The 24,574-nt window shown below is 38.5% G+C and overlaps 1 protein-coding gene across 1 annotated transcript in view; it reads left to right on the top strand.

Moving 5' to 3' along the window:
• Positions 1-3,413: 3,413 nt before the first annotated feature.
• Positions 3,414-24,574, top strand: part of LOC137242486 (glycogen phosphorylase-like) — a 231,105-nt gene continuing 209,944 nt past the window's right edge. The window contains exons 1-3 of the mRNA XM_067769770.1: positions 3,414-3,478; positions 3,566-5,929; positions 6,023-6,178. Of these exons, the coding sequence (XP_067625871.1) occupies positions 4,311-5,327 (1,017 nt within the window). The 5' untranslated portion in view covers positions 3,414-3,478; positions 3,566-4,310 and the 3' untranslated portion in view covers positions 5,328-5,929; positions 6,023-6,178. The remainder of the gene's footprint in view (positions 3,479-3,565; positions 5,930-6,022; positions 6,179-24,574) is intronic.

Below are 24,574 nucleotides of genomic sequence, written 5' to 3' on the forward strand. Positions count from 1 at the left end.
GCAATGGGTAGGCGCACACGGGTCGATCTTGGAGTGGATGGTTCGCTCAAAAGAAATAAAAGAAACAAACGCAAAGAGGATTTCCTCGTTATAATAATGTTTTATTAAGAGTGTTCGGAAATATAGAGTGGGTACAATATTACCTTGGTTTTGAACGTGACGATGGCGACCTTGGGCGATGTGTGCTGGTTATGGTTTGCGCAGTGTGGGAGCTTGGTTGCTGCTGCCTCGGTCATTCACCAATTTTCCCATAATGGTGTAAGGCGTGAGCCAGGTTTGCCTAGAGCTAGGGATTGCGAAAAGAAGTAAGAAGATATACGTGTTCATATTTCTTGCCGTTTATTACAAATTCATTGGAAATTCTATGCTTGTGAATTTTGTATGAAGAATTCATACAAGTGGCGAATTTTCGATAAAACGTTCACAATAGTGAACAGCGAGTGAGTATTAATATGTAGTCTGATTTTCTGTATACAAATTTAAAGGAAAAGCTGATTTGAAACAAATGTGCAATTCATGGCACTTCAATTTAATAACGGCGAACACAAGAAAAAGAAACCTTTCTTCCATTCTCTGACCCTTCGCGACAGCCGTTCTACCTGTCAGCTATGATTTGACACGTAGGTATGGCAATGGAGGGATAGAAAGATTTTTCCCTTGTACGAAATCACAATGCACACCTCTTGCGACGGTGTACAGCAGAAATTCAATAAAAATAAAAAAGTGTAAAAATTCATGGATTTCGGTCGTTACCGAACATTTTCATGTTAGGCCTTGGTTGTGCCCGAGAGTACCCAACCGAAGATGGTACTCTGAGCCAGCAAAGGGCCAAACGTGGTGGGCAGAATCCCTGGTAGCATTATTTCGGCATATACGTCTGTCCCTAGTACGAGGCGGATCGGGGCGGATGAATAAAACTGTGGTTCCGCCAGACGGAGATGTGCGTACGGGGATGCGATGGCGCTGTCGACGCTGGTCGTGGGGACCATTCGCCGAAAATTGGACACGACCGCCGCATGGGTTGCAATTCGTTTATTTTGGCCGTGTCTTCCTCGTATGCGTAGTAGGCATCCTGCTTGCCCGCCAATGTTGCTGGCAGGGAGTTGGAGCTCCTGGGCGAGCTCATATGCTATCACGGTGGTGGGGGAGCATCCGTCAATTAAGGCCCGGACGAGGTGTAGCCGCCCCCCAGCTTCTATCTTCACGACCGCGGTAGGTGTGATCGCTACCGTTGGTATCATGGTGGCGGTGGCAGCTGAATGCGGGGCTAGGAGCCCTGCCCGGAAGGCGGACACGGTGGTGAGCTGCAGCGAGTTGGATCCGTGACTGCGATCTCGTGGTTGATGATGGGTGTGATGTCGTTGTTGCAGGCGAAGGGGCCTTGTCTCCGCTCTGCGATCGCGCGGTAGTTGTCTTCGTTGAGGGTCCTTAGTTTGCCGGCGAAGAGACCGAGTCTCCGCTCGGCCGTCACGAACATGGCGCTGGACTGTAGATGGGTTGTGCTGGAGCCGCTTCCTTTCGTGCTGCAAAAGCGGTCGATACAATTTGGCTGCTGGTGTTGTGTTCGGGCGAAGAGACCGAGTCTCCGCTCCGGTTCGGTGGATCCGTTCCAGCATCTGACGCATATAACGAGATGGAGTCGTCAATCCGCTCACGGGGTGATTCCAGCTCCTCCTCAACTTGTACACTCCATGGTTTGGAGCGGGCTTCGTGGAGTAGCTGTTCCTCTTCATCAATCGAGGAGATGTGAAGCATCGTGTGATGTTTTTCGCCGCATTTTTTACATCGGCCTTGGCTTGGGCACGCGTTCGAGCGGTGGTCTAGAGCCAAGCAATTTCCACAGCAGCTCCCGCGGATCGCTAAGTAAAGACGCTCCTCGGGTTTTTTGGCCCGAAAGATGGGGCACAGGCGTATGGGATGTTGCTTAAAACAAGCGCGGCATTCCGACGTATAACGCATGACGTTCTTGGCAGCGCTTCGTTGCAAAGCGGCAAAGCGACCCATTTTTCTGAAAGAAATGCAATATGTTTGACTGGGTCGAGTCATTCTCGAAAATGCGGGGGCGAGTGGTCCCTAGTTGTATTATTGGGGATTTGGGAAATTTTATTAGCGCGCGCATAAGGGAAACATCTGTCGCTGCATAAACAAAAATATTCATATGTGGCGTGCATTATATGCATGGCCTCTTTCCCCGCACGTTATGTGCCTGGGTCTTTAGTGCCTTATTTTGTTTATTTTGTGTCACCCGGTAGCGTTTTAGTTAGCCACGGGCACACTAATGCTGCAGAAAAATTAGCATCTACGATTTTCGGTTCGCACATTCTGGTACCGAACCGGGTAGAAAGTGTATAGCGTGGGTTCTTTCGAGTCGCTGTTATTTGTGTTGTTGGTGCTAAAAACCAACAACTTTCCTTCCCGCCGCAAAAAAAAATGTTTGGACAGCAAAATCGTATGCTATATAAAGAAAAAAAATAAAGAGGGGAGAGATTTATAAACTATATAATTTTTTATTTGTTTGTATTGCCCTTCACTTATTTCTTCAACTTTTCCCCAAGTACGCTTGTAGTCCTGTTTTATTGATGGCCTTTAGCAAACGCCACGGTTCCCGAAGGGTCTTTGGCTCCGGTACCGATTTTTTCCGGAAACGGGTTTTTGGGTACCCGTTTGCATCATTTTATGCATCCCTAATATAATGTACATTTAAAACTCGGCATATATGTACATACGTTGGTGTAAGTATATGGACAGTCAGTGCACGGACCTTACCACATTGATAGATTGACTAACTTTTTCTGACCCTTTTTCATTTTCTACTACTACTACCGAGGCCCAAAATCTACCAATATTGTCAGTATTTTCGTATTGAGAACAAATAATGTGATCATTTTGTAAAAGTATTTAATTGCTGAGCACACCAGCTAATATTAAGCGGTTACACTAACCACCCCAACGAAATTTGGACAAAGTTGTGCACAAATGGAAAACGGAAATAAATTTGTTTGTTAAATAAATGCAGTAACGGAGCCGCAAAAAAATTTGGGCGCTATTGTCAACGTTTTTGGTATGTGAATACTTTTCCGAATGCCGAAATCGGTTGTTTTGTGGGAATATCTTTAGTTCATTGGAAAATTGTTGTGGTAGTTAGACATATTTGTATGTGATTTGTTTGTTTTACAATGAATTGGGAATTTTTGTTACAAATATAAGCCGTAGTTATCGTTTTCATGAAACTTCTACTACCATTTTTCGTCTCCCAACATTTTGCCTTTAAAAAGGTCCGTGCACTGGTAAATATTTACTAGCAGCAAAGCCAAACATATTGTGCACATTCATACACACCCGTGTATAGAATGTAAATTCCTCTGAATTGAAGCAAACGGTACTAATCGAAAGATTTTTTCGTTTCTTCATTCTTTTTACTACGGCGCGTTGCCATCGTACACACACGGACGTTTAGCTTAATTCTGCAAAGCAAAGGGTAAGTATTTAATATTGGTAATTCATATATAATTCAATATATTTTCCAACCGAAATTAATATTTAATGAATTTTCTCTTATTTTTAGGTGGCTGATGGTGGTGGTCCACTGGTGGTAGTGTAGGCATTTTAAATGCGGCTAGTAGTGCATAGGCAGTGACGACCACCCATGCAGTAGTCGTGTGGGATTATAAGTGTGCTAATGGAAAGTGGTTGCCTTATACTCCAGATGTATTGCAACATTTGGAACGAGCTCATGCTAAGAAACTCACTCGTGTACTTTTGAGTGATGCCGATCTGCAGTTGGATCAATTTTACGTGGATATATGCACTATGACACAGGAATTAGAAGAAGGTGCAGGATTTTCTGCAATAAATGTACGTCGCATGTTTTATGCGCCTAGCTTACCACCGGGCAAGGGTACAAAATGGAGATTGGCATCCGTTCAATATGCAACTGCAATGCGTAAACGAGGTGATCTGGTCGAAGGGCGAACAACGGTTGGACCTGTGCAGTACAATATTTTCCTTGCCTTATAAACTTTTGTAATTCAACACAAAATACATCAGCCGAATGGTCCTATAAGAAGCTTACGTCGTACACAGAAAGTAAATTTACTAATAAGAACGATGCAGTTATAAAACGTGTATTCTTTTGCCTATCTATCATTGAAATCGTTGCAAATAGCAAAATTTCAGAAACTTCACAAGGAAATATAATATGGTGGGCCGTTGGATACGCACCCAGCAGATGTACTACGAAACGGATCCTAAACGTGTCTACTATTTATCACTTGAGTACTGTATGGGACGTTCAGTAGGTACAAAATACGATGATAAATTTGGGCATTCAAAGTGAATGTGAAGAGGCTATGTATCAGCTGGGCTTAGATATTGAAACGCTTGAGGATATTGAAGAAGATGCTGCTTCGGGAAATGGTGGATTGGGACGTTTGGCGGCATGTTTATTGGATTCAATGGCTACTCTTGGTATTGCGGCCTATGGTTATGGCTTACGTTACGAATATGGTATATTTGCGCAAACGATCTTGAATGGTGAGCAACAGGAGGAGTCTGATGACTGGTTACGTTTTGGTAACCCATGGGAAAAGGCACGTCCTGAATTTATGAAACCAGTTAATTTCTATGGACGTGTTATTGATACGCCTGAGGGTAAGAAGTGGGTGGACACACAGGTTGTGTATGCTATGCCATACGATATTCCCATACCTGGTTATGGTAACAATCGCGTGAATACTTTGCGTTTATGGTCTGCTAAGAGTCCTGTTGACTTCAATTTGAAATTCTTCAACAATGGTGACTACATTCAAGCCGTATTGTATCGTAATCTCGCTGAGAACATTACACGTGTACTCTATCCCGATGACAACTTCTTCGAAGGCAAGGCATTGCGTCTCAAGCAAGAATATTTCATGGTTGCTGCCACTTTACATGACATTGTACGTCGTTACAAAAATTCCAAATTTGGCTCACCCGAAACTGTGCGTCATCATTTCTATCATTTCCCCGATAAAATTGCCATCCAATTGACTGACACTCATCCTTCACTGGCTATACCCGAGTTGATGCGTATATTTATTGATGAGGAGAATTTGGATTGGGGTACAGCTTGGGATATAACTAAACGTACCTGCGGCTACACAAATCACACCGTATTGCCCGAAGCTTTGGAACGCTGGCCCGTTTCATTGTTGGAGTCAATTCTGCCACGTCATCTACAAATCATCTATCATATTAATTTCCTATTCATGGAAAACGTAGCCAAAAAATATCCGGGCGACTTTGAACGTATGCGTCATATGTCTTTGGTAGAGGCTCACATGCTGTAAACGGTGTAGCTGCTATTCATTCAGAAACTTCACAAGGAAAAAAGTATACGGTGGTCTCCCATATGAAAGTTGGGAAGTAGAAAAGATCAGTGATAGTTGTACAAGTGGAAATTGCAGTTTATCCTTAAGAAATTTTTCAGAATGGTGCATTGACTTCTTTCATATTAGACTCTGGTTATTCAGCGATATCCATAAATGATTTATCTAACTTTTATACTGAACTCAATAAGGGCGTGGGAGCAGCGCAACGTGGTTGGGGAATACTCGATCGGTAATGGGCAATTCCACTACGATTTGAAAAACGCCCCCGTGTGGCAAGATGACCTTTGAAAACGTACAATTTAGTTTTCCGGCGTGTGTATTTCACGCTTCAACCGGGAGAGTCCACAGCGGTGGCCGGACGAAGTGGTTCGGGAACAAAAAACAATTTCTACACTAGGACTACGTTTATATGATCCACTGTAAGGTTGGATGATATCGATCTGCGAGAGTTAAGTCCAGTTTGATTACGTAGCTTTATATGGGCTGTAAACCAGGAACCAACCTTGTTTTCGTGCAATCCTGACGAATGGAAATTGGTTGTGGAGCTTTAATTTTGAAAGGTAAATAAAAAACGAATTTGCATTTGTATTTCAACTTCCATGAATATTGTCTCTGAATGGTGTGCAAGATTTATAACAGGCGTAACTTTTTAGGCAAGACGCGCATACGACAAATGAAAACCAAACATTGTGAAGGAATGAAACGGGTCGGCCGCCCTCGGCTAGCGCGGGGAGATGATCTCTCTGGTGAAAGGGACAGTACATGATGAACGTTGGACCGAAGATGGACTTGATGATAACAAATGAAGTGTAAGTTGCACTAATGGGGTACCTAAAATTGTATGGATTTCGTACGGGCTAGGTTTTCTTCTCCATTTCATCTACTAAAAACCCCACAATTAGTAATGCTTCAATACCCTGTTCTATGATAATTTAATAAATATAACTGTGTAAGCTGTGCGTACAAGTGTATTCAAAAAAAAAGTATTATTTAAAGAATCATTTTCGATGTTCGTTCATTTCAAAGATTCGGCTCTTTCGTCATTTTTTCCTGATGCACGAACAAGTTCAGACCGAAACGACCCTACTCGACCTCCCACCCACTTTCTGTTCGTTTGTGGTGCGGGTTGGAGCCACCGCGCTCTATGCACTTAGGATGGGTATATCTGTACATAGTGGGGGTTTAATGATAGTAGTGCTAGTTAATGTCTTTGCCCTCCACAACGTATATATAAAGATCCCGATAAAAGTTGGAATGCTGTTTAGTTGGTTTACTACCCTTGGTGTTAGAATGGGTATCGGGATTTCGTTTGGTATACACCCCACGGCATGGGTCAATGATGTCAGTAGCTTTGTAGATTATGAAGAGGAAGATATTATTATTTCAAGCATTGAAAAATATTCAAAGGAGTTTACTGATGTCTAATTATGTTGCATATTTATTTCGTTTTATCGATTTGATAAAATCGGGAAGATGGATAGACCCTATTTACCATGGTTTCTTAATCCGATTCACCATTTAAGAGCTAATGCCCACTCAGCAATTTTGAATTTCTATACCTATGAACACAAAAGGATTAATCTTCCTGTATACCTAGCCTGGCAAATTTCAAATGATTTCATAAGAGAGAAAGGCTGCTTTAAACCATCTTTTTGGATTCTCCAACAAGCAACTAAAAATGGGGCCATTCTCCAGTTAGTGTATGCCTGAATTTTAATCTTAGTGAGTAGATTTACATATATAGTATGTATTCGATATAATATTACGAGAATAAAGGTTATCATTTATAAAGAGTTCTGTGGCAGACCGTGGGCACGCATTAGGGTGCTGGTGTCCTCGCTCGAAGTGAGCGAGTGAATTTCGGGTTTGATTTTTTTTTAAATTTAAAAATATGAATAGATTCTCTGGCAGATCGGTTCGCCCTTCTGTCGTAGGCTTTTCTGTTGTCCTCGCTCGGGGTGAGCGAGTGAAGTTGGGTTGATTTGCTGTCCTCGCTCTGGGAGAGCGGGTGAATTGTGGGTTGGTTTTTAAAAATTAAAATCTAGTAGGCCGAATGCCCTTCGGTTCTGTGGCAGATATCGAATCTGCGTTAGGTTAGTTGATTGGCCTCGGTGGGCGAGCGCTGGGTTTTTGGGGGATTATCGATCGGGAAGTGGGGTTCGGCAGGGAGTGAGGGAGGGGAACGGAGGGATTGTTACGAGGAGCTATTGGCCTTCTCGCAATCCGTCTCCTCCGTTGGGAAGAAGGATCAGTTTGACCAAAGGTCGTCTGACTTGACCCTTCTCGGTAAAGAGGTCGACTACACGTACTCGGTTATCTTCTCCGGGGTGTACGTCGACGACTCTACCTAGCCTCCACTCGCTGGGAGATAAGTTGTCCTCTTTGAGGACAGCGAGATCTCCCACTTTTATATTTTCTTTGGGATGCTTCCACTTCACTCGTTTTTGAAGTTCGGATAGATATTCCACCTTCCATCGTTTGCAGAAAGTGTGATGGAGGGCTTTGAGCTTCTGCCATCTGTTTATTATGGAGGCCGGGCTTTCGTTCACATCCGGTTCTGGCGGCGCCAGAAGATGGCTGCCTGTTAGGAAATGTCCTGGAGTTAGGGGTTCCAGGTCCGTTGGGTCATTCGACCACGGACTGAGAGGGCGCGAGTTGAGGCACGCCTCAATCCGGCACAAAAGTGTTTGGAACTCCTCCATAGTATATTTGTGGGGAGAAGCGATCTTTTTGAAGTGGCTTTTGAAGCTCTTCACTCCCGCTTCCCACAAGCCGCCCATATGTGGAGCGCCAGCGGGAATAAAATGCCAAGTTAATGCTTGATGGCTATACTTGGAGACTGTTTTGTCTCGGCTTTCTGCCAGGAAGGCTTTGAATTCCGATCGTAGAGATCTGGAAGCTCCGACAAAGTTCGTACCATTGTCGGAGTAGATGTTCTTCGGACATCCTCTTCTCGCGATAAAACGCGAAAAGGCCGCGAGGAAGCCTGGGGTACTAAGGTCACTAGTGGCTTCTAAGTGGATGGCCTTAGTGGAAAAACAGACGAAAAGGCATACGTAGCCTTTTGACAGTCGACATCCCCTACCGCGGTAGCTTTTGATGTCGAAAGGCCCTGCAAAGTCTACCCCGGTATTGGTGAACGCGCGGGTAAAAGTAGTTCGCTCGCAGGGAAGGGTCCCCATAAGTTGGGACTGTGCCTGCTTTCGGTGAATAATGCAGGTTTTGCAATTATGGATGATGGCTCTGATCATGGTCTTGACATTCGGTATCCAGTATTGGGTTCGGATGAGACGGAGCATGAGCTGGTTCTCGCCATGAAGGGAGCCATGATGAGCCATCATAACGGTAAGGCGAGACAGCCTACAATTGTAAGGCAAGATGATCGGATGACGCTCATTGTATGACATGTCCTTTGAAGCCCCTAGACGCCCCCCTGTTCTAATAATATCATCTTTGTCGATATATGGGTTGAGTGACAGTATTTCACTCTTTCGATCGATAGGTTCCCTATTTTTCAATTTTAAATATTCTGTCCCGTAAAATTGTTTCTGGCAGACTCGTATTAGTGCTTGAGTCGTCGCCTTAATCTCATCGGCTGAGATTATACACGACCTTTCGTGGAACATTGCTTTAGTTTTTGGGTGAGTTCGTTTATAAAATCTCCTAACATAGGATAGAACCTTCAAAGCCCTGGGTAAATTTGAAAAACGGTCGAGAATATCTACATGATCTACCCTTGTCGTGGCATATGTTTGTGCCCTCTTCCCCTCAACGGACGTTTTGTATTCGGTCTCTTGTGCTGGCCAGTGGGAATTGTCTTCTTGCAGCCAAGAAGGTCCCTGCCACCACAACGAATTGTTGGTCAACTCTGATGCAAGTAGTCCTCTGCTTCCTAGATCCGCTGGATTAGATTCCGAGTCCACGTGAAGCCAGTCCTTGCTACCGACCATATCGATGATCTTAGTGATTCGGTGTGCGACGAAGGTTGACCAGGAACAGGGCGGCTTTCTTATCCATGCGAGTACGATGGTTGAATCCGTCCAGAGGTGAACTTTTGCTGGTCCCAGATGAATGTTTCGGAATATTGGTTCCATGATTTCTGCAAGCAGCACGGCGCCGCATAGTTCTAAACGTGGTAGCGAGATGGTTTTCACTGGAGCTACTCTGGTTTTCGCTAAAAGTAAGTGTATGAAAACCTGATCGTTTCTTTTCACGCGCATGTATATCGCTGCCGCATATGCTTTCTCGGAAGCGTCACAGAAGCCGTGGATTTCTATGTCGTCTTCCGGTGAAAAATTTACCCACCGCGGTATCCTAATGTTATCTATTTCGCTATAGTGTTGGGTGAAATTTTCCCACCGTTCTAAGGTAGTTGGGGAGACAGGTTCATCCCACCCGGTGCCCTCTAACCAGATGTTCTGCATTAGTATTTTTGCTACTATGACCATTGGTGCAAGCCAGCCTAAAGGGTCGAAAAGTTTGGCTATAGCGGATAGGATTGCGCGTTTGGTGATGTTCTCGCCATTCTCTAAAACTCCTGCGGTGAAGTAAAACATGTCTGAATGCGCGTTCCATCGTATTCCGAGTGCCTTCACCGAGCTAGCCTCTTCAAACGCTAGGAAGTCCTCGCTGAGCAGATCCGTTTTGGGGATGTCCTGAAGGATTTCCTCACAATTGGATGTCCACTTGCGCAATGGAAAGCCAGCTGAGTGTAATGCTTCGCGAATCTCGTTCCTTGCTTTGATAGTTGACGCTATTGTATGCCCTCCAGATAAAACGTCGTCGACATACATACTTTCTCGTAATATACCCGATGCTATTGCGTATTTTCTACATCATCAGCCAATTGTAGAAGTGACCGTATCGCGAGGTAGGGGGCGCAGTTTACACCAAAGGTGACAGTCTTTAGTTCGTAAAGACTGATGGGTTCGTTGGGGGATGTTCGATGGACAATCCGTTGAAATTTGGTGTGATTTTCGTTCACCCAAATTTGCCTATACATATTTTCGATGTCACTATTAAAGACAAAGCGATACAGTCGCCAACGTAAAATTAAAATAGGCAAGTCTTCTTGGAGTACTGGACCTGGGTGGAGTATGTCGTTTAGACTAATGCCATTTGGCGTCGGACTTGACGCGTTGAAGACGACGCGCACCTTGGTAGTGGTACTTTCCGCTTTTACAACGGCGTGTTGGGGCAGGAAATAATTATCCGAATCGTCGGATGGTATATTATTCTTAATTTTTCTCATATGTCCAAGTGTTTCGTATTCTGACAACACCCGAACATACTCTTTTCCTAAATCTTGGTTTTTCAGTAATCGCCCCTCATTTCTGAAGAATTGTGAACATGCGCGCTTTAGGGACGGTCCTAATTTAATATTCTCAGGGTAATCCTGCCTGAATGGTAGCGAGACTGTATATCTTCCACTTTCATCACGTTTTGTTGTGTCCTTGAATAATTGTTCACAATACCTTTCTTCTTCATTAAGCATTTTATTTTTGGGAACATTTTCTATCTCCCAGAAAGCTTTTAATTGGTTGTCCAATGCACCCTCGTTATAAAATGACATGATGCTCTTCGTTGGACTCGGTGCTTCGATGCGACCGGTTAGTATCCAACCGAACACTGTCTCTTGGGCCAAAAGTGTATTTAGTACATTCTTTTTCAGACCGCTCAGTATAATTTGGGGATATATGTCTCCTCCAAGTATGAGGTCTACGTCTTCGTTGATGTAGAACCTCTTGTCTGCCAACACCAAGTCTGGGAATGCTTGCATAGTCATGGCGTTGATATGGCAGGATGGAAGATTCCCAGTGAGTTTGACTAGGACTAGAACGGGTGTAGTCAGGCTGAAGCAAGCATCCACTGGTGAACGTAATTCAATTTTGGATGCCTCTTTCACCTGAGCTGACACCGCATTTGTGATGCCTGAAACTTGGGCATGCATTTTCCTCGCTGGCAAATTGATTCTGCGTTTCAGTCTTTCAGTTATAAAGGAACATTCAGACCCTGAATCAATTAATGCCCGCGCGGAGAAGTCGGTACTATTATAGTTAATGTGTACGCGAGCAGTTCCTAATAGCACACCTGTGCTGGAATTCGTATGACAGGATGTCACATTTTTGTTCCCGTTTGAACCTGGTTTTTCTGTTTCCTGTCTCGCTAATGCCTGTCTAGAAGTAGAGGGCCTATTATCGTAGGAGTTTTGGGGCGGGTTGTAGGTGGTGTTTTTCTGCAGGGTATCCGCATGCAGGAGCGTATGGTGACGAGAGTGGCACGTATTGCAGTTGTAGGAACTGGTGCATCTGGTCACTGTGTGTCCTGGGGATAGACAATTCAGACAACCACTTGTAGATTTTATGAATTTAATTCTTTCTGGAGGGGTCAACTCGCAAAAGCGTGAACAGTTTCGTAATCTGTGCTCTGCGGACTTGCACATTTTACACATTGCCTTTGACGTCGGTCTGGATACCTTTGTTTGAAAGGCACCAAGTCTTTTCGTAGGGGGTTCTGTTGATTGTCGCGACGCGTTTGGTTTTTGCACTTTCGAAGTGGCATGCCCTGTAAAACCAGACACTGTTTCAAGTGTCTGAAACCGATTAGACAGGAATTTATCCATATCCTCCCACTTGGATATGTCCATTTTATGGTCTATACTTTGCTCCCATAGAGCCAACGTGCTCTCTGGTAGCTTGGTTGAGCAGAGATAAGTCAAGATTGCATCCCAATTGGAAGTGTCAATTTTGTGGCATTTGAGGGACGAAATACAATTATTTATATCATTTTGCAGCTTTTTTATTGAACTGCCACACTCACTTTCTACCTTTTTTAAGTTAAATAAAATTTGTAGTTGTGTGTTAACTAAGATACGTTTGTTTTCGTATCTTTCACACAAGTTTTTCCAGGCCATCTCGAAACCTTCATTTGTGAGATGGAATAACTTTTCCACCCCTTTCAAGCTGGAATTGTTTATATAAATTGCCGTGAAAAGGTCGCGAAAAGTTGGCCAAGACAGATAATCCCCTTTAAAAACTTCCGTGTCGCAAGCAGGGAGGCGAATTTTATGCGCATGAGGTTCTTGCTCAGGGTTGACGTTCTTTTCATCCTTCTTGTATTTTTCTGCCTCAGCAGATATAGACGCTGAACATCGCACGTAGATTGCGTATGCTGCCTTTTGCTTCTTTCTGATCGCCATAACGTCATCCGCTGACACCTCATCAGATCCCAATAGCGAATCAAACGCAGACTTTACCTTCTTCCACAAGAGCCGCAACTCTTCCTGCTGTATTGCAAGGGTGTGTTTGCTATGGTCGCTCTCCGGAATAAGGCTGTAATCTTTATCAAACTCTGCGATTGATTCTGCTAAACGGATGTAGGTTTCCATTGTTTTATTTACGTTTATTAACGAAAAAATTTCCGATTAGAAAAATAGAACTCTTCTGAGTTAATATGCCTGCCCAGCCCTAAATAAAAACTATTGAACTTCGAGTTTATTATTTATTTTGTTTATTGCAGACTTTTTGTCTTGGTAGCGACAACGAAAAGCGTTTATTTTATGGACTTTTTGTCACAGCAGCGACAACAGAAAAAAGGTTTAATTTACAGACTTTTTGTCTCAGCGGCAACAACAAAAAAGGGGACCACTCGCCACCTCCACAAATAATGGGTGTATTTTGGTGAAAGTGAAAAAAATGCGTGCGATATTGCAAAACAAGCGCCAAAAAAGTGTAAAAAGTGTTTAAAAAGTGAAGTGAGCACCGGATTAATTAATTAAAGTGAACTTAATTTCGTGTTTGTGAAGTACAAAAAAAAAACAACAAAAACCTATTTAGTATGGTGCGGAAAGTGAGGTTAGGTTGCCCTCTTCCTTGTGTTGTGTCTGGAAAACCTTACCACTGGTGGGGGGATAGACCAGATAATCACAAGGACTGAAAATAAAGGCTAACAAACCGAGTGATTTAACCTTTGAAATTAGAAAAATAAAGTGGTGCTCACTAAATCACTTCACTGTTTTCACTTTTACTTTCAATTTTTCGCGCACTTCACGGGGTTTTTTTCTTTATTTTGCAAAAAAAAAACAACACTCAAAAAAAAGTGGCAAGAAATATAAACTTACTTCTCTTCGTGCTGTGGCTCCGGTGGCTCTGCTAATATGTGTTGTGGCAAACAAATTTTTTGTAGGCAAAATGTGCTGTGGCTCTGGTATTTGTCTAATATAAAAGCTCCAACTTTTTCCTTGTCAGCAATTGGTGGCAAATAAATTTTTATTAGGCAAAATCCTTCGGCAAATTGTCTAGTAGGCAAAATTGTGCTGCGTTGTGGACTGTAATTTGTAGGTGCTTTTAGTTCCTTTTTCGGGGAGTAAGGACCAATGTTCGGCCTGGGTGCGTCTGAAACCGGCAATGGGTAGGCGCACACGGGTCGATCTTGGAGTGGATGGTTCGCTCAAAAGAAATAAAAGAAACAAACGCAAAGAGGATTTCCTCGTTATAATAATGTTTTATTAAGAGTGTTAGGAAATATAGAGTGGATACAATATTACCTTGGTGTTGAACGTGACGATGGCGATCTTGGGCGATGTGTGCTGGTTGGCGGTCAATCGAGAAAAAGGCCGGTTATCCCGTTGAGGACAACCGCTAAGCCGCGAAAAAGTCCTCTGGTATTAAGGAGGGGGAAAAAAGCCACACACACAACAACCCCCACATATACGTGCATGGGTGCTGACAACCCGCACACACACGTGCATGCGTATGAAACGCATGCATGTGCATGCATGCACACAAATGCGGCGTGAGTGTGGGTGGCTGGAAATATTATTAAAACGTTAGGGAGGGGCGCCGTCAATCAGATAAAAGTTAGGCATTGGGCCTAAACAGTAACCCCTGGTCCACCTTTATGGCGATATCTCGAAAAGGCGTCCACCTATAGAACTAAGGCCCACGCCCTTTTAAAATACTCATTAACACCTTTCATTTGATACCCATATTGTACAAACGCATTCTAGAGTCACCCCTGGTCCACGTTTATGGCGATATCCCGAAAAGGCGTCCACCCATAGAACTAAGGCCCACTCCCTTTTAAAATACTCATTTACACCTTTCGTTATATACTCATATCGTACAAACAAATTCAAGAGTCAGGCCTGGTCCACCTTTATGGCGATATCCCTAAATGGCGTCCATCTATAGAACTATGGCCCACTTCCTCTTAAAATACTCTTTAATACCTTCCATTTCATACACATGTCATACAAACACATTCCAGGGTTACCCTAGGTTCTTTTTACAACATGGTGATTTTCCCTTACTTTGTCTCCGCAGCTCTCAACTGAGTATGTAATGTTCGGTTACACCCGAACTTAGCCTTCCTTACTTGTTCCCCTATATATTGATCCAATGCATACAATTGTTTTGTCAAAAATTAACCGATTCTCATGACTTTTTCTTTGAAATGTTCGCTATTACTTTTAATTTTATTTAAATTTATAAAAAATAGCATATAGATTAAACAAAATTTTTAGTATTTAGTAAAAATTTATGACTTTTTCAAAAATTAAGATTTCAAAAAAATCTTATTTTTTTTGCCTAGTCTTTTTCTATACTGAGTAAACAGCATATATTTCAACTTGGCTAAATACCCATCAGCCAAATTTCGTTGTTTCCGAAATATGATTTTTTGAATATTAACCTGTTTTCGCCATATATTGATGCAATATATATCAGCATACAACGAGATCAATGCCAAATGCTTAAAATTAATAAAACTATCACATGTATTATTGAAAACATTCATTTGTTGTTATTTTTCAGAATTACAGTGATTTTGGAGTAAAACAGCGGCAAATGATGTGAAAATATTCCGCCGATTTACTACAAAATCACTGTAATTCTGAAAAATAACAACAACTGAATGTTTTCAATAATAAATGTGATATTTTAATTTATTTTAAACATTTGGCATTGATCTCGTTGTATGCTGATATGTATTGCATTACCCTGCAAAAATCGTTGGATCATCTGGTCCACTGGAGTACTTACCATTATACTCCACTGTAATGCAGCAATGGACCAAATCATGTTTCAACACGAACATATTGTTAGCCGATCATTGCTCGTTTTTAACGATTGTAATCACTACACGATGTTTATAGGACTGCGGGTACTCCATGGATTACTCTAATGTAATGCGGAGCTGGAGTATATGGTCCCGTCCTAGGACATCGCAATGTTAATTGGACCATATTTTTTGTATGAATTGTGGTTAATTTTGGAGCACTCGCTTGGTCCATAGCGAGTACTCCATACATGCATGCATGGAGTACTCGCGATTTTTGCAGGGTAATATATGGCGAAAAAAGTTTAACATTCAAAAAATCATATTTCGGAAACAACGAATTTTGGCTAATGGGTATTTAGCCAAGTTGAAATATATGCTGTTTACTCAGTATAGAAAAAGACTGGGCAAAAAAAATAAGATTTTTTTGAAATATTAATTTAGGCATTTAGCCAAGTTGAAATGTAAACTGTTCACTCAATATAGAAAAAGTTTAAACAAAAAAAGGACGTGAGGCACTCGGGGACTGCCACCTTAAAGCTATTGCATATTATCAACTTATGCAATTATAATATTTATGCAACATTTTGTTTTCTTTGATATTAATTCAAGTTACACTTTTTAAGCGTGGTGACAGATAAGAAAACAAATTTTTTACTTTTATTGAATAAATCTAGCGTGCAGGTCATCTGGCATCTGGCGGTTACCAGTGCCATCTACAGCGCAGTAGTGAAGATAAATGTACACCAAAGACAACAACCAATATTCGCATAAATAGATCCAATTATATGTAATCAGCCTGTTGCTAACACCGTTGCTAACTAACTTTTTCGAACCTTTTTTGACAAATATCCGTTACGGTTTTTTTTTTTATTTAGTCGCCAAGCCCGCGATGAAATCTATGCAATAGCTTAAAAATAACCTTTTTTGAGATATTAATTTTTGAAAAAAGTCATAAATATTTACTAAATACTAAAAAAAAATTTTAACTATACGCTATTGTTTATAAATTTATATAAAAGTAAATATAATAACGAAAATTTCAAAGAAAAAATCATGATAATAAAAATTAATTTTTGACAAAGTTATTGACAGTTGAAAAAATAGGTGAATATCGATTGCATTTTATGGAATTCAATTGCCGATAAATAGGAAAAAAAATTTTTATGAGGCAAAAAAAAAAAAAACACATGTTTCATTATTTTGACCAAAGAACAGCATATTAAAATTTCATCAAAATCAAAAATCGTGCCCTGCGCGGACCGGGTGTCTTGAAATGGAATGAGCCTATAGATAGGATTGCTTTGTTCCCTAATCACAATCTAATAATTTATAACAATTATTACTATGTTGAAGATTGTAAACCTTTATACAATACATACTATTGACACACAATTACAAACACAAACAGCTTAAGAAATGATAACAAAATTACTATTTATATCTTATAGCGTTTTCTTTTCTGGCTATAGTGTTACGCTTTTTGTACGCCGCGCAAGGGTTGTTGTTCTATTCTAAAAAACAGGCAACGCCGTTACGGGGTATTTCGTTCTTTTGTGAAAATGTTTGCCTGCTCGCAACGCAAAAGCGTTACACTTTTACCCTGTATAAAATGGCGGTGTGGCAGTGTAACTCTGTGAAACTCTCAATTCGCTCTTGAGTTCCACATATACTCTGTTAATATGAGTGCACAGATCACCTTCCAGATTGCGCATTGACGAGTTCAAAATTGCTTCGTTCTGCGCAGCTACGTCACAGTTGACTGTTTGAGCGAATGAAAGAAAGAGAGAAAAAAACAAGAGCTAAAGGAAAATTACGTAAGAATTGCCCATAAAAAAGAGATGATCTAATGCAGAGCAAGCCAAAAGTTGCACATTGTGCAATTTGAGTTCATATTTTCACACAGACACTAACGATGTGCGATCACGATCGTTTGCTTTCGCTTGTCACTCAATAAAATCAACAGTGAATGCAAAAGGAAAAGGCCATGCTACTTTTTGAGCTGCATCACGCTGGAACCCGCTTTGAAAAAATCCAAATTTTTTTTGTGATTTCTATAACTACAAACGATGCAATTGATTGTAGTGAAATTCATTTTTTTGTAGTTCTTATAGTTATTCCGAAAATATAATACATTGTGCGGAAACCAAGCAATTTAAGTAAATTTGGTTTTTTTGTTTTTGAAATACGTTTTAAATCGTTTGTAGTTTTTCATAGGAAAAAAATTTTTTTTTGGTCCATAGGTTTCGGAGATATCGCTAACGCATCTCAAAAAAACCAAGAACGCAGCAATTTGGAAGCACTAAAAGTATTTTTCCTATAACTACAAACGATGAAATTGATTGTAGTGAAATTCATTTTTTTGTAGTTCTTATAGTTACTCCGAAAATATAATACATTGTGCGGAAACCAAGCAATTTAAGTAAATTTGGTTTTTTTGTTTTTGAAATACGTTTTAAATCGTTTGTAGTTTTTCATACGAAAAAAAATTTTTTTTTGGTCCACAGGTTTCGGAGATATCGCTAACGCATTTCAAAAAAACCAAGAACGCAGCAATTTGGAAGCACTAAAAGTACTTTTCCTATAACTACAAACGATGAAATTGATTGTAGTGAAATTCATTTTTTTGTAGTTCTTATAGTTACTCCGAAAATATAATACATTGTGCGGAAACCAAGCAATTTAAGCAAATTTGGGTTTTTTCTTTCTGAAATACGTCTTAAATCGTTTGTAGTTTTTCATAGGAAAAAAAATTTTTTTTTGGTCCATACGTTTCGGAGATATCGCTAACGCATCTCAAAAAAACCAAGAACGCAGCAATTTGGAAGCACTAAAAGTACTTTTCCTGTAACTACAAACGATGAAATTGATTGTAGTGAAATTCATTTTTTTGTAGTTTTTATAGTTACTCCGAAAATATAATACATTGTGCGGAAACCAAGCAATTTAAGTAAATTTGGTTTTTTTGTTTTTGAAATACGTTTTAAATCGTTTGTAGTTTTTCATACGAAAAAAAATTTTTTTTTTGGTCCATACGTTTCGGAGATATCGCTAACGCATCTCAAAACAACCAAGAACGCAGCAATTTGGAAGCACTAGAAGTACTTTTCCTATAACTACAAACGATGAAATTGATTGTAGTGAAATTCATTTTTTTGTAGTTATTATAGTTACTCCGAAAATATAATACATTGTGCGGAAACCAAGCAATTTAAGTAAATTTGGGTTTTTTGTTTTTGAAATACGTTTTAAATCGTTTGTAGTTTCTCATACGAAAAAAAATTTTTTTTTGGTCCACAGGTTTCGGAGATATCGCTAACGCATCTCAAAAAAACCAAGAACGCAGCAATTTGGAAGCACTAAAAGTACTTTTCCTATAACTATAAACGATGAAATTGATTGTAGTGAAATTCATTTTTTTGTAGTTCTTATAGTTACTACGAAAATATAATACATTGCAAAATTGGGAAATTCGAATACACCCGGTTGGGTATTCCAAACAATGATTTTTGCACAGCAAATGGGTTCTTTGAATAATTCTCTCGATTTAAATTACAAGCATATTAAAGTTTTTGAATGTGCAAGTAAATATTGTTGCTTACAATTCATATGTTCAAAAATAAAACAAACTTCATTTCAGCATACCCCTTCTAACAAAAATTATTCTTACGCTCAAGCAAATGTACGTACATACATATGTATGTATGCTCATATGTAAGCTAAGAAATGTATGAACATGGTAATGTATCTGCTATGACGATCGTAGCGTATAAACAAACTTAGATATATATGCAAACGCATACATATATTCTTAAACTAAAGATCAACCAACACCCCACTTCACTCCACTTCACACCCACCTCATTGATACCAATATATCCAAGCATAAGCTAACATATGTATGTTTGTACATTCACATGTTCAAAAAAAAAAAAAACAAACTTCTATTCAACCAACCACTTCCAACAAAAATTATTCTTACGCACAAGCATGTGTACATACATACATACATATGTATGTTCAAATGTAAATCACAAAATCCTGAAAACTAGCTTCCTCTTTTTCATTCATAATGCTTCTTCTTAAGTTGTCCAAATTGGTGATGCAATTTGGCAATATGGCATTTGATAAAATCGTCAAAAGAAAAATGTTTGTGATTTTATAAATACCAACTTCGATGCATATTGAGGGCTTTCATTATAACGCGCATAACTACTTCCATAACTAGGCACTTTTCCTATGAAATAATACCAAACTATTTATATGCCCTAATCGAAGTAATAATATGGTAGTAAAAAATGCAAATAAAGATGCGAGTATATTGCCCAATAAATGCCCAGTAACGTATTAGCAATATAATCTAAAAATTTTCATGCATTGTTCATATACATTTTTGCAAATAATTTTCCAATATGCCGAATTGCCGAGTTGGCAGAGCTTATGGAAATTTTAATTTGCTATTTGAAAAACCTGATCTTATTCTGTCGAAAAATTGTTCGCGCAGTCGAACAACCAAGTTTTCAGCAGCTGTGTTGCATTTAATACATAAAAGTCGAGTTTTACCCGTTTCTGGCCCGAATTCGCACTGTGACGTCATATTGTATATGCTGACTTGTTTATCACATGTCAGTACAAAGTAAGAATTTTACACTATTTTCATAGATAAAAAGTAATAAATGGGAGGGGCGAAATGAATTAAAGTAATTTTGCCAAGAAAAATAACATTATGTCGCAAAAGAGCAATAAATTCCTTTATTTTAGTATTAATAATAAATTCCCCTTTTAGCTGTCAGATGATTAAAGCTGCAAACGGCAACACTTTTAACCACCGACGATACATAATTTGGCTCGTGCCTATTGTATTTCGTTGGCTAATTGCTACGAGCATTCATATGTATATATATATGTCCGTATACGCGGATTTACATAAAGTCTTTGGTCGCTTTAGAACGTAGCAAGCGGCAAGTTTTTTTCTTCTTATCTCAAGACGCTGCCACAGCATCAAAGCGACCAAAGTATTTATTTATATCTGCCTTTACTTTGGAGTATTATTGAATATGTATGTATGTACATTTCTAATTTGGTTCATATTTTCATACATATATATTCAATGATACAATGCTCAAAAGCTGATCGACAGGCACAGGCTTCTGTGTACATATGCACATACGTATTTAAGGGTGGAATTGATGCTAGTCAAGTGCTCTTTGACTTGGCTTATCAAACTACAAATGATGAAATTAATTGTAGTGAAATTAATTTTTTTGTAGTTTTTATAGTTACTCCGAAAATATAATACATTCTGCGGATCCAAGCAATTTAAGTAAATTTGTTTTTTTTTCTTTTTGAAATACGTTTTAAATCGTTTGTAGTTTTTCATACGAAAAAATTTTTTTTTTTGGTCCACAGGTTTCGGAGATATCGCTAACGCATCTCAAAAAAACCAAGAACGCAGCAATTTGGAAGCACTCAAAGTACGTTTCCTATAACTACAAACGATGAAATTGATTGTAGTGAAATTCATTTTTTTGTAGTTCTTTTAGTTACTCCGAAAATATAATATATTATGCGGAAACTAAGCAATTTAAGTAAATTTGGTTTTTTTCTTTTTGAAATACGTTTTAAATCGTTTGTAGTTTTTCATACTAAAAAAAAATTTTTTTTTTGGTCCACAGGTTTCGGAGATATCGCTAACGCATCTCAAAAAACCATGAACGCAGCAATTTGGAAGCACTAAAAGTACTTTTCCTATAACTACAAACGATGAAATTGATTGTAGTGAAGTTCATTTTTTTGTAGTTTTTATAGTTACTCCGAAAATATAATACATTGTGCGGAAACCAAGCAATTTAAGTAAATTTGGTTTTTTTGTTTTTGAAATACGTTTTAAATCGTTTGTAGTTTTTCATAGGAAAAAAAATTTTTTTTTTGGCCCACAGGTTTCGGAGATATCGCTAACGCATCTCAAAAAAACCTAGAACGCAGCAATTTGGAAGCACTAAAAGTACTTTTCCTATAACTACAAACGATGAAATTGATTGTAGTGAAATTCATTTTTTTGTAGTTTTTATAGTTACTCCGAAAATATAATACATTGTACGGAAACCAAGCAATTTAAGTAAATTTGGGTTTTTTGTCTTTGAAATACGTTTTAAATCGTTTGTAGTTTTTCATACGAAAAAAAGTTTTTTTTTGGTCCATAGGTTTCGGAGATATCGCTAACGCATCTCAAAAAAACCAAGAGCGCAGCAATTTGGAAGCACTAAAAGTACTTTTCCTATAACTACAAACGATGAAATTGATTGTAGTGAAATTCATTTTTTTGTAGTTCTTATAGTTACTCCGAAAATATAATACATTGTGCGGAAACCAAGCAATTTAAGTAAATTTGGTTTTTTTGTTTTTGAAATACGTTTTAAATCGTTTGTAGTTTTTCATACGAAAAAAAATTTTTTTTTTGGTCCACAGGTTTCGGAGATATCGCTAACGCATCTCAAAAAAACCAAGAACGCAGCAATTTGGAAGCACTAAAAGTACTCTTCCTATAACTACAAACGATGAAATTGATTGTAGTGAAATTCATTTTTTTGTAGTTTTTATAGTTACTCCGAAAATATAATACATTGTGCGGAAACCAAGCAATTTAAGTAAATTTGGTTTTTTTGTTTTTGAAATACGTTTTAAATCATTTGTAGTTTTTCATACGAAAAAAAAATTTTTTTTTTGGTCCACAGGTTTCGGAGATATCGCTAACGCATTTCAAAAAACCAAGAACGCAGCAATTTGGAAGCACTAAAAGTACTTTTCCTATAACTACAAACGATGAAATTGATTGTAGTGAAATTCATTTTTTTGTATTTCTTATAGTTACTCCGAAAATATAATACATTGTGTGGAAACCAAGGAATTTAAGTAAATTTGGTTTTTTTGTTTTTGAAATACGTTTTAAATCGTTTGTAGTTTTTCATACGAAAAAAAATTTTTTTTTTGGTCCACATGTTTCGGAGATATCGCTAACGCATCTCAAAAAAACCAAGAACGCTGCAATTTGGAAGCACTAAAAGTACTTTTCCTATAACTACAAACGATGAAATTGATTGTAGTGAAATTCATTTTTTTGTAGTTTTTATAGTTACTCCGAAAATATAATACATTGTGCGGAAACCAAGCAATTTAAGTAAATTTGTTTAATAATTTGGGAAAAATTTAAACAACGTGACATCAGGACGGACAAGGCGACAGCTGTTTCGATTATACCTTGTAAATCTCTTCAAAGCCTTTTCTCCCGGGAGTGGGAGTCGAACTCGCACCCCTAAGATAGTTGAAATGGTTGTAAACGCATTCAGCTACGTCATGCCTGTTGTGAAGTCTTTCCCAATTGCCTTCTTTTTGCATATTTTAATCTTTTACACATTGCATACTTCGTATGCAATTATGTGTTAAAGCTATGCTTGGTACGGCGGTTTTCAAAGAAACTTTGGTTTTTGTTGCTGTTTTCGTTCTATTTATAGAACTACAACGAATTAACCAATTTTGTCTGTTTGTATGATTTTTAATAATCGGGGATTGCCCATATTGTTTTTTTTTTTTTTAAATTATAAAATTAAAAAATTGCTTCAAATAAATGTTTTCATACATTTAAAAAAAAAAGCAATATGGGCAATCCCCGATTATTAAAAATCATACATTAAGTAAATTTGGTTTTTTTGTTTTTGAAATACGTTTTAAATCGTTTGTAGTTTTTCATACGAAAAAAAAATTTTTTTTTTTGGTCCACAGGTTTCGGAGATATCGCTAACGCATCTCAAACAAACCAAGAACGCAGCAATTTGGAAGCACTAAAAGTACTTTTCCTATAACTACAAACGATGAAATTGATTGTAGTGAAATTCATTTTTTTGTATTTCTTATAGTTACTCCGAAAATATAATACATTGTGTGGAAACCAAGCAATTTAAGTAAATTTGGTTTTTTTGTTTTTGAAATACGTTTTAAATCGTTTGTAGTTTTTCATACGAAAAAAAATTTTTTTTTGGTCCACATGTTTCGGAGATATCGCTAACGCATCTCAAAAAAACCAAGAACGCAGCAATTTGGAAGCACTAAAAGTACTTTTCCTATAACTACAAACGATGAAATTAATTGCAGTGAAATTCACTTTTTTGTAGTTTTTATAGTTACTCCGAAAATATAATACATTGTGCGGAAACCAAGCAATTTAAGTAAATTTGGTTTTTTTGTTTTTGAAATACGTTTTAAATCGTTTGTAGTTTTTCATACGAAAAAAATTTTTTTTTTTGGTTCACAGGTTTCGGAGATATCGCTAACGCATCTCAAAAAAACCAAGAACGCAGCAATTTGGAAGCACTAAAAGTACTTTTCCTATAACTACAAACGATGAAATTGATTGTAGTGAAATTCATTTTTTTGTAGTTCTTATAGTTACTCCGAAAATATAATACATTGTGCGGAAACCAAGCAATTTAAGCAAATTTGGGTTTTTTCTTTCTGAAATACGTTTTAAATCGTTTGTAGTTTTTCATAGGAAAAAAAATTTTTTTTTTGGTCCACAGGTTTCGGAGATATCGCTAACGCATCTTAAAAAAACCAAGAACGCAGCAATTTGGAAGCACTAAAAGTACTTTTCCTATAACTACAAACGATGAAATTGATTGTAGTAAAATTCATTTTTTTGTAGTTCTTATAGTTACTCCGAAAATATAATACATTGTGTGGAAACCAAGCAATTTAAGTAAATTTAGTTTTTTTGTTTTTGAAATACGTTTTAAATCGTTTGTAGTTTTTCATGCGAAAAAAAATTTTTTTTTTTTGGTCCACAGGTTTCGGAGATATCGCTAACGCATCTCAAAAAAACCAAGAACGCAGCAATTTGGAAGCACTAAAATTACTTTCCCTATAACTACAAACGATTTAAAACGTATTTCAAAAAGAAAAAACCCTAATTTGCTTAAATTGCTTGGTTTCCGCACAATGTATTATATTTTCGGAGTAACTATAAAAACTACAAAAAAATGAATTTCACTACAATCAATTTCATCGTTTGTAGTTACAGGAAAAGTACTTTTAGTGCTTCCAAATTGCTGCGTTCTTGGTTTTTTTGAGATGCGTTAGCGATATCTCCGAAACCT

Source organism: Eurosta solidaginis, chromosome 2, assembly GCF_040869045.1.
Source record: "Eurosta solidaginis isolate ZX-2024a chromosome 2, ASM4086904v1, whole genome shotgun sequence".
NCBI classification, from domain to species: Eukaryota; Metazoa; Arthropoda; class Insecta; order Diptera; family Tephritidae; genus Eurosta; species Eurosta solidaginis.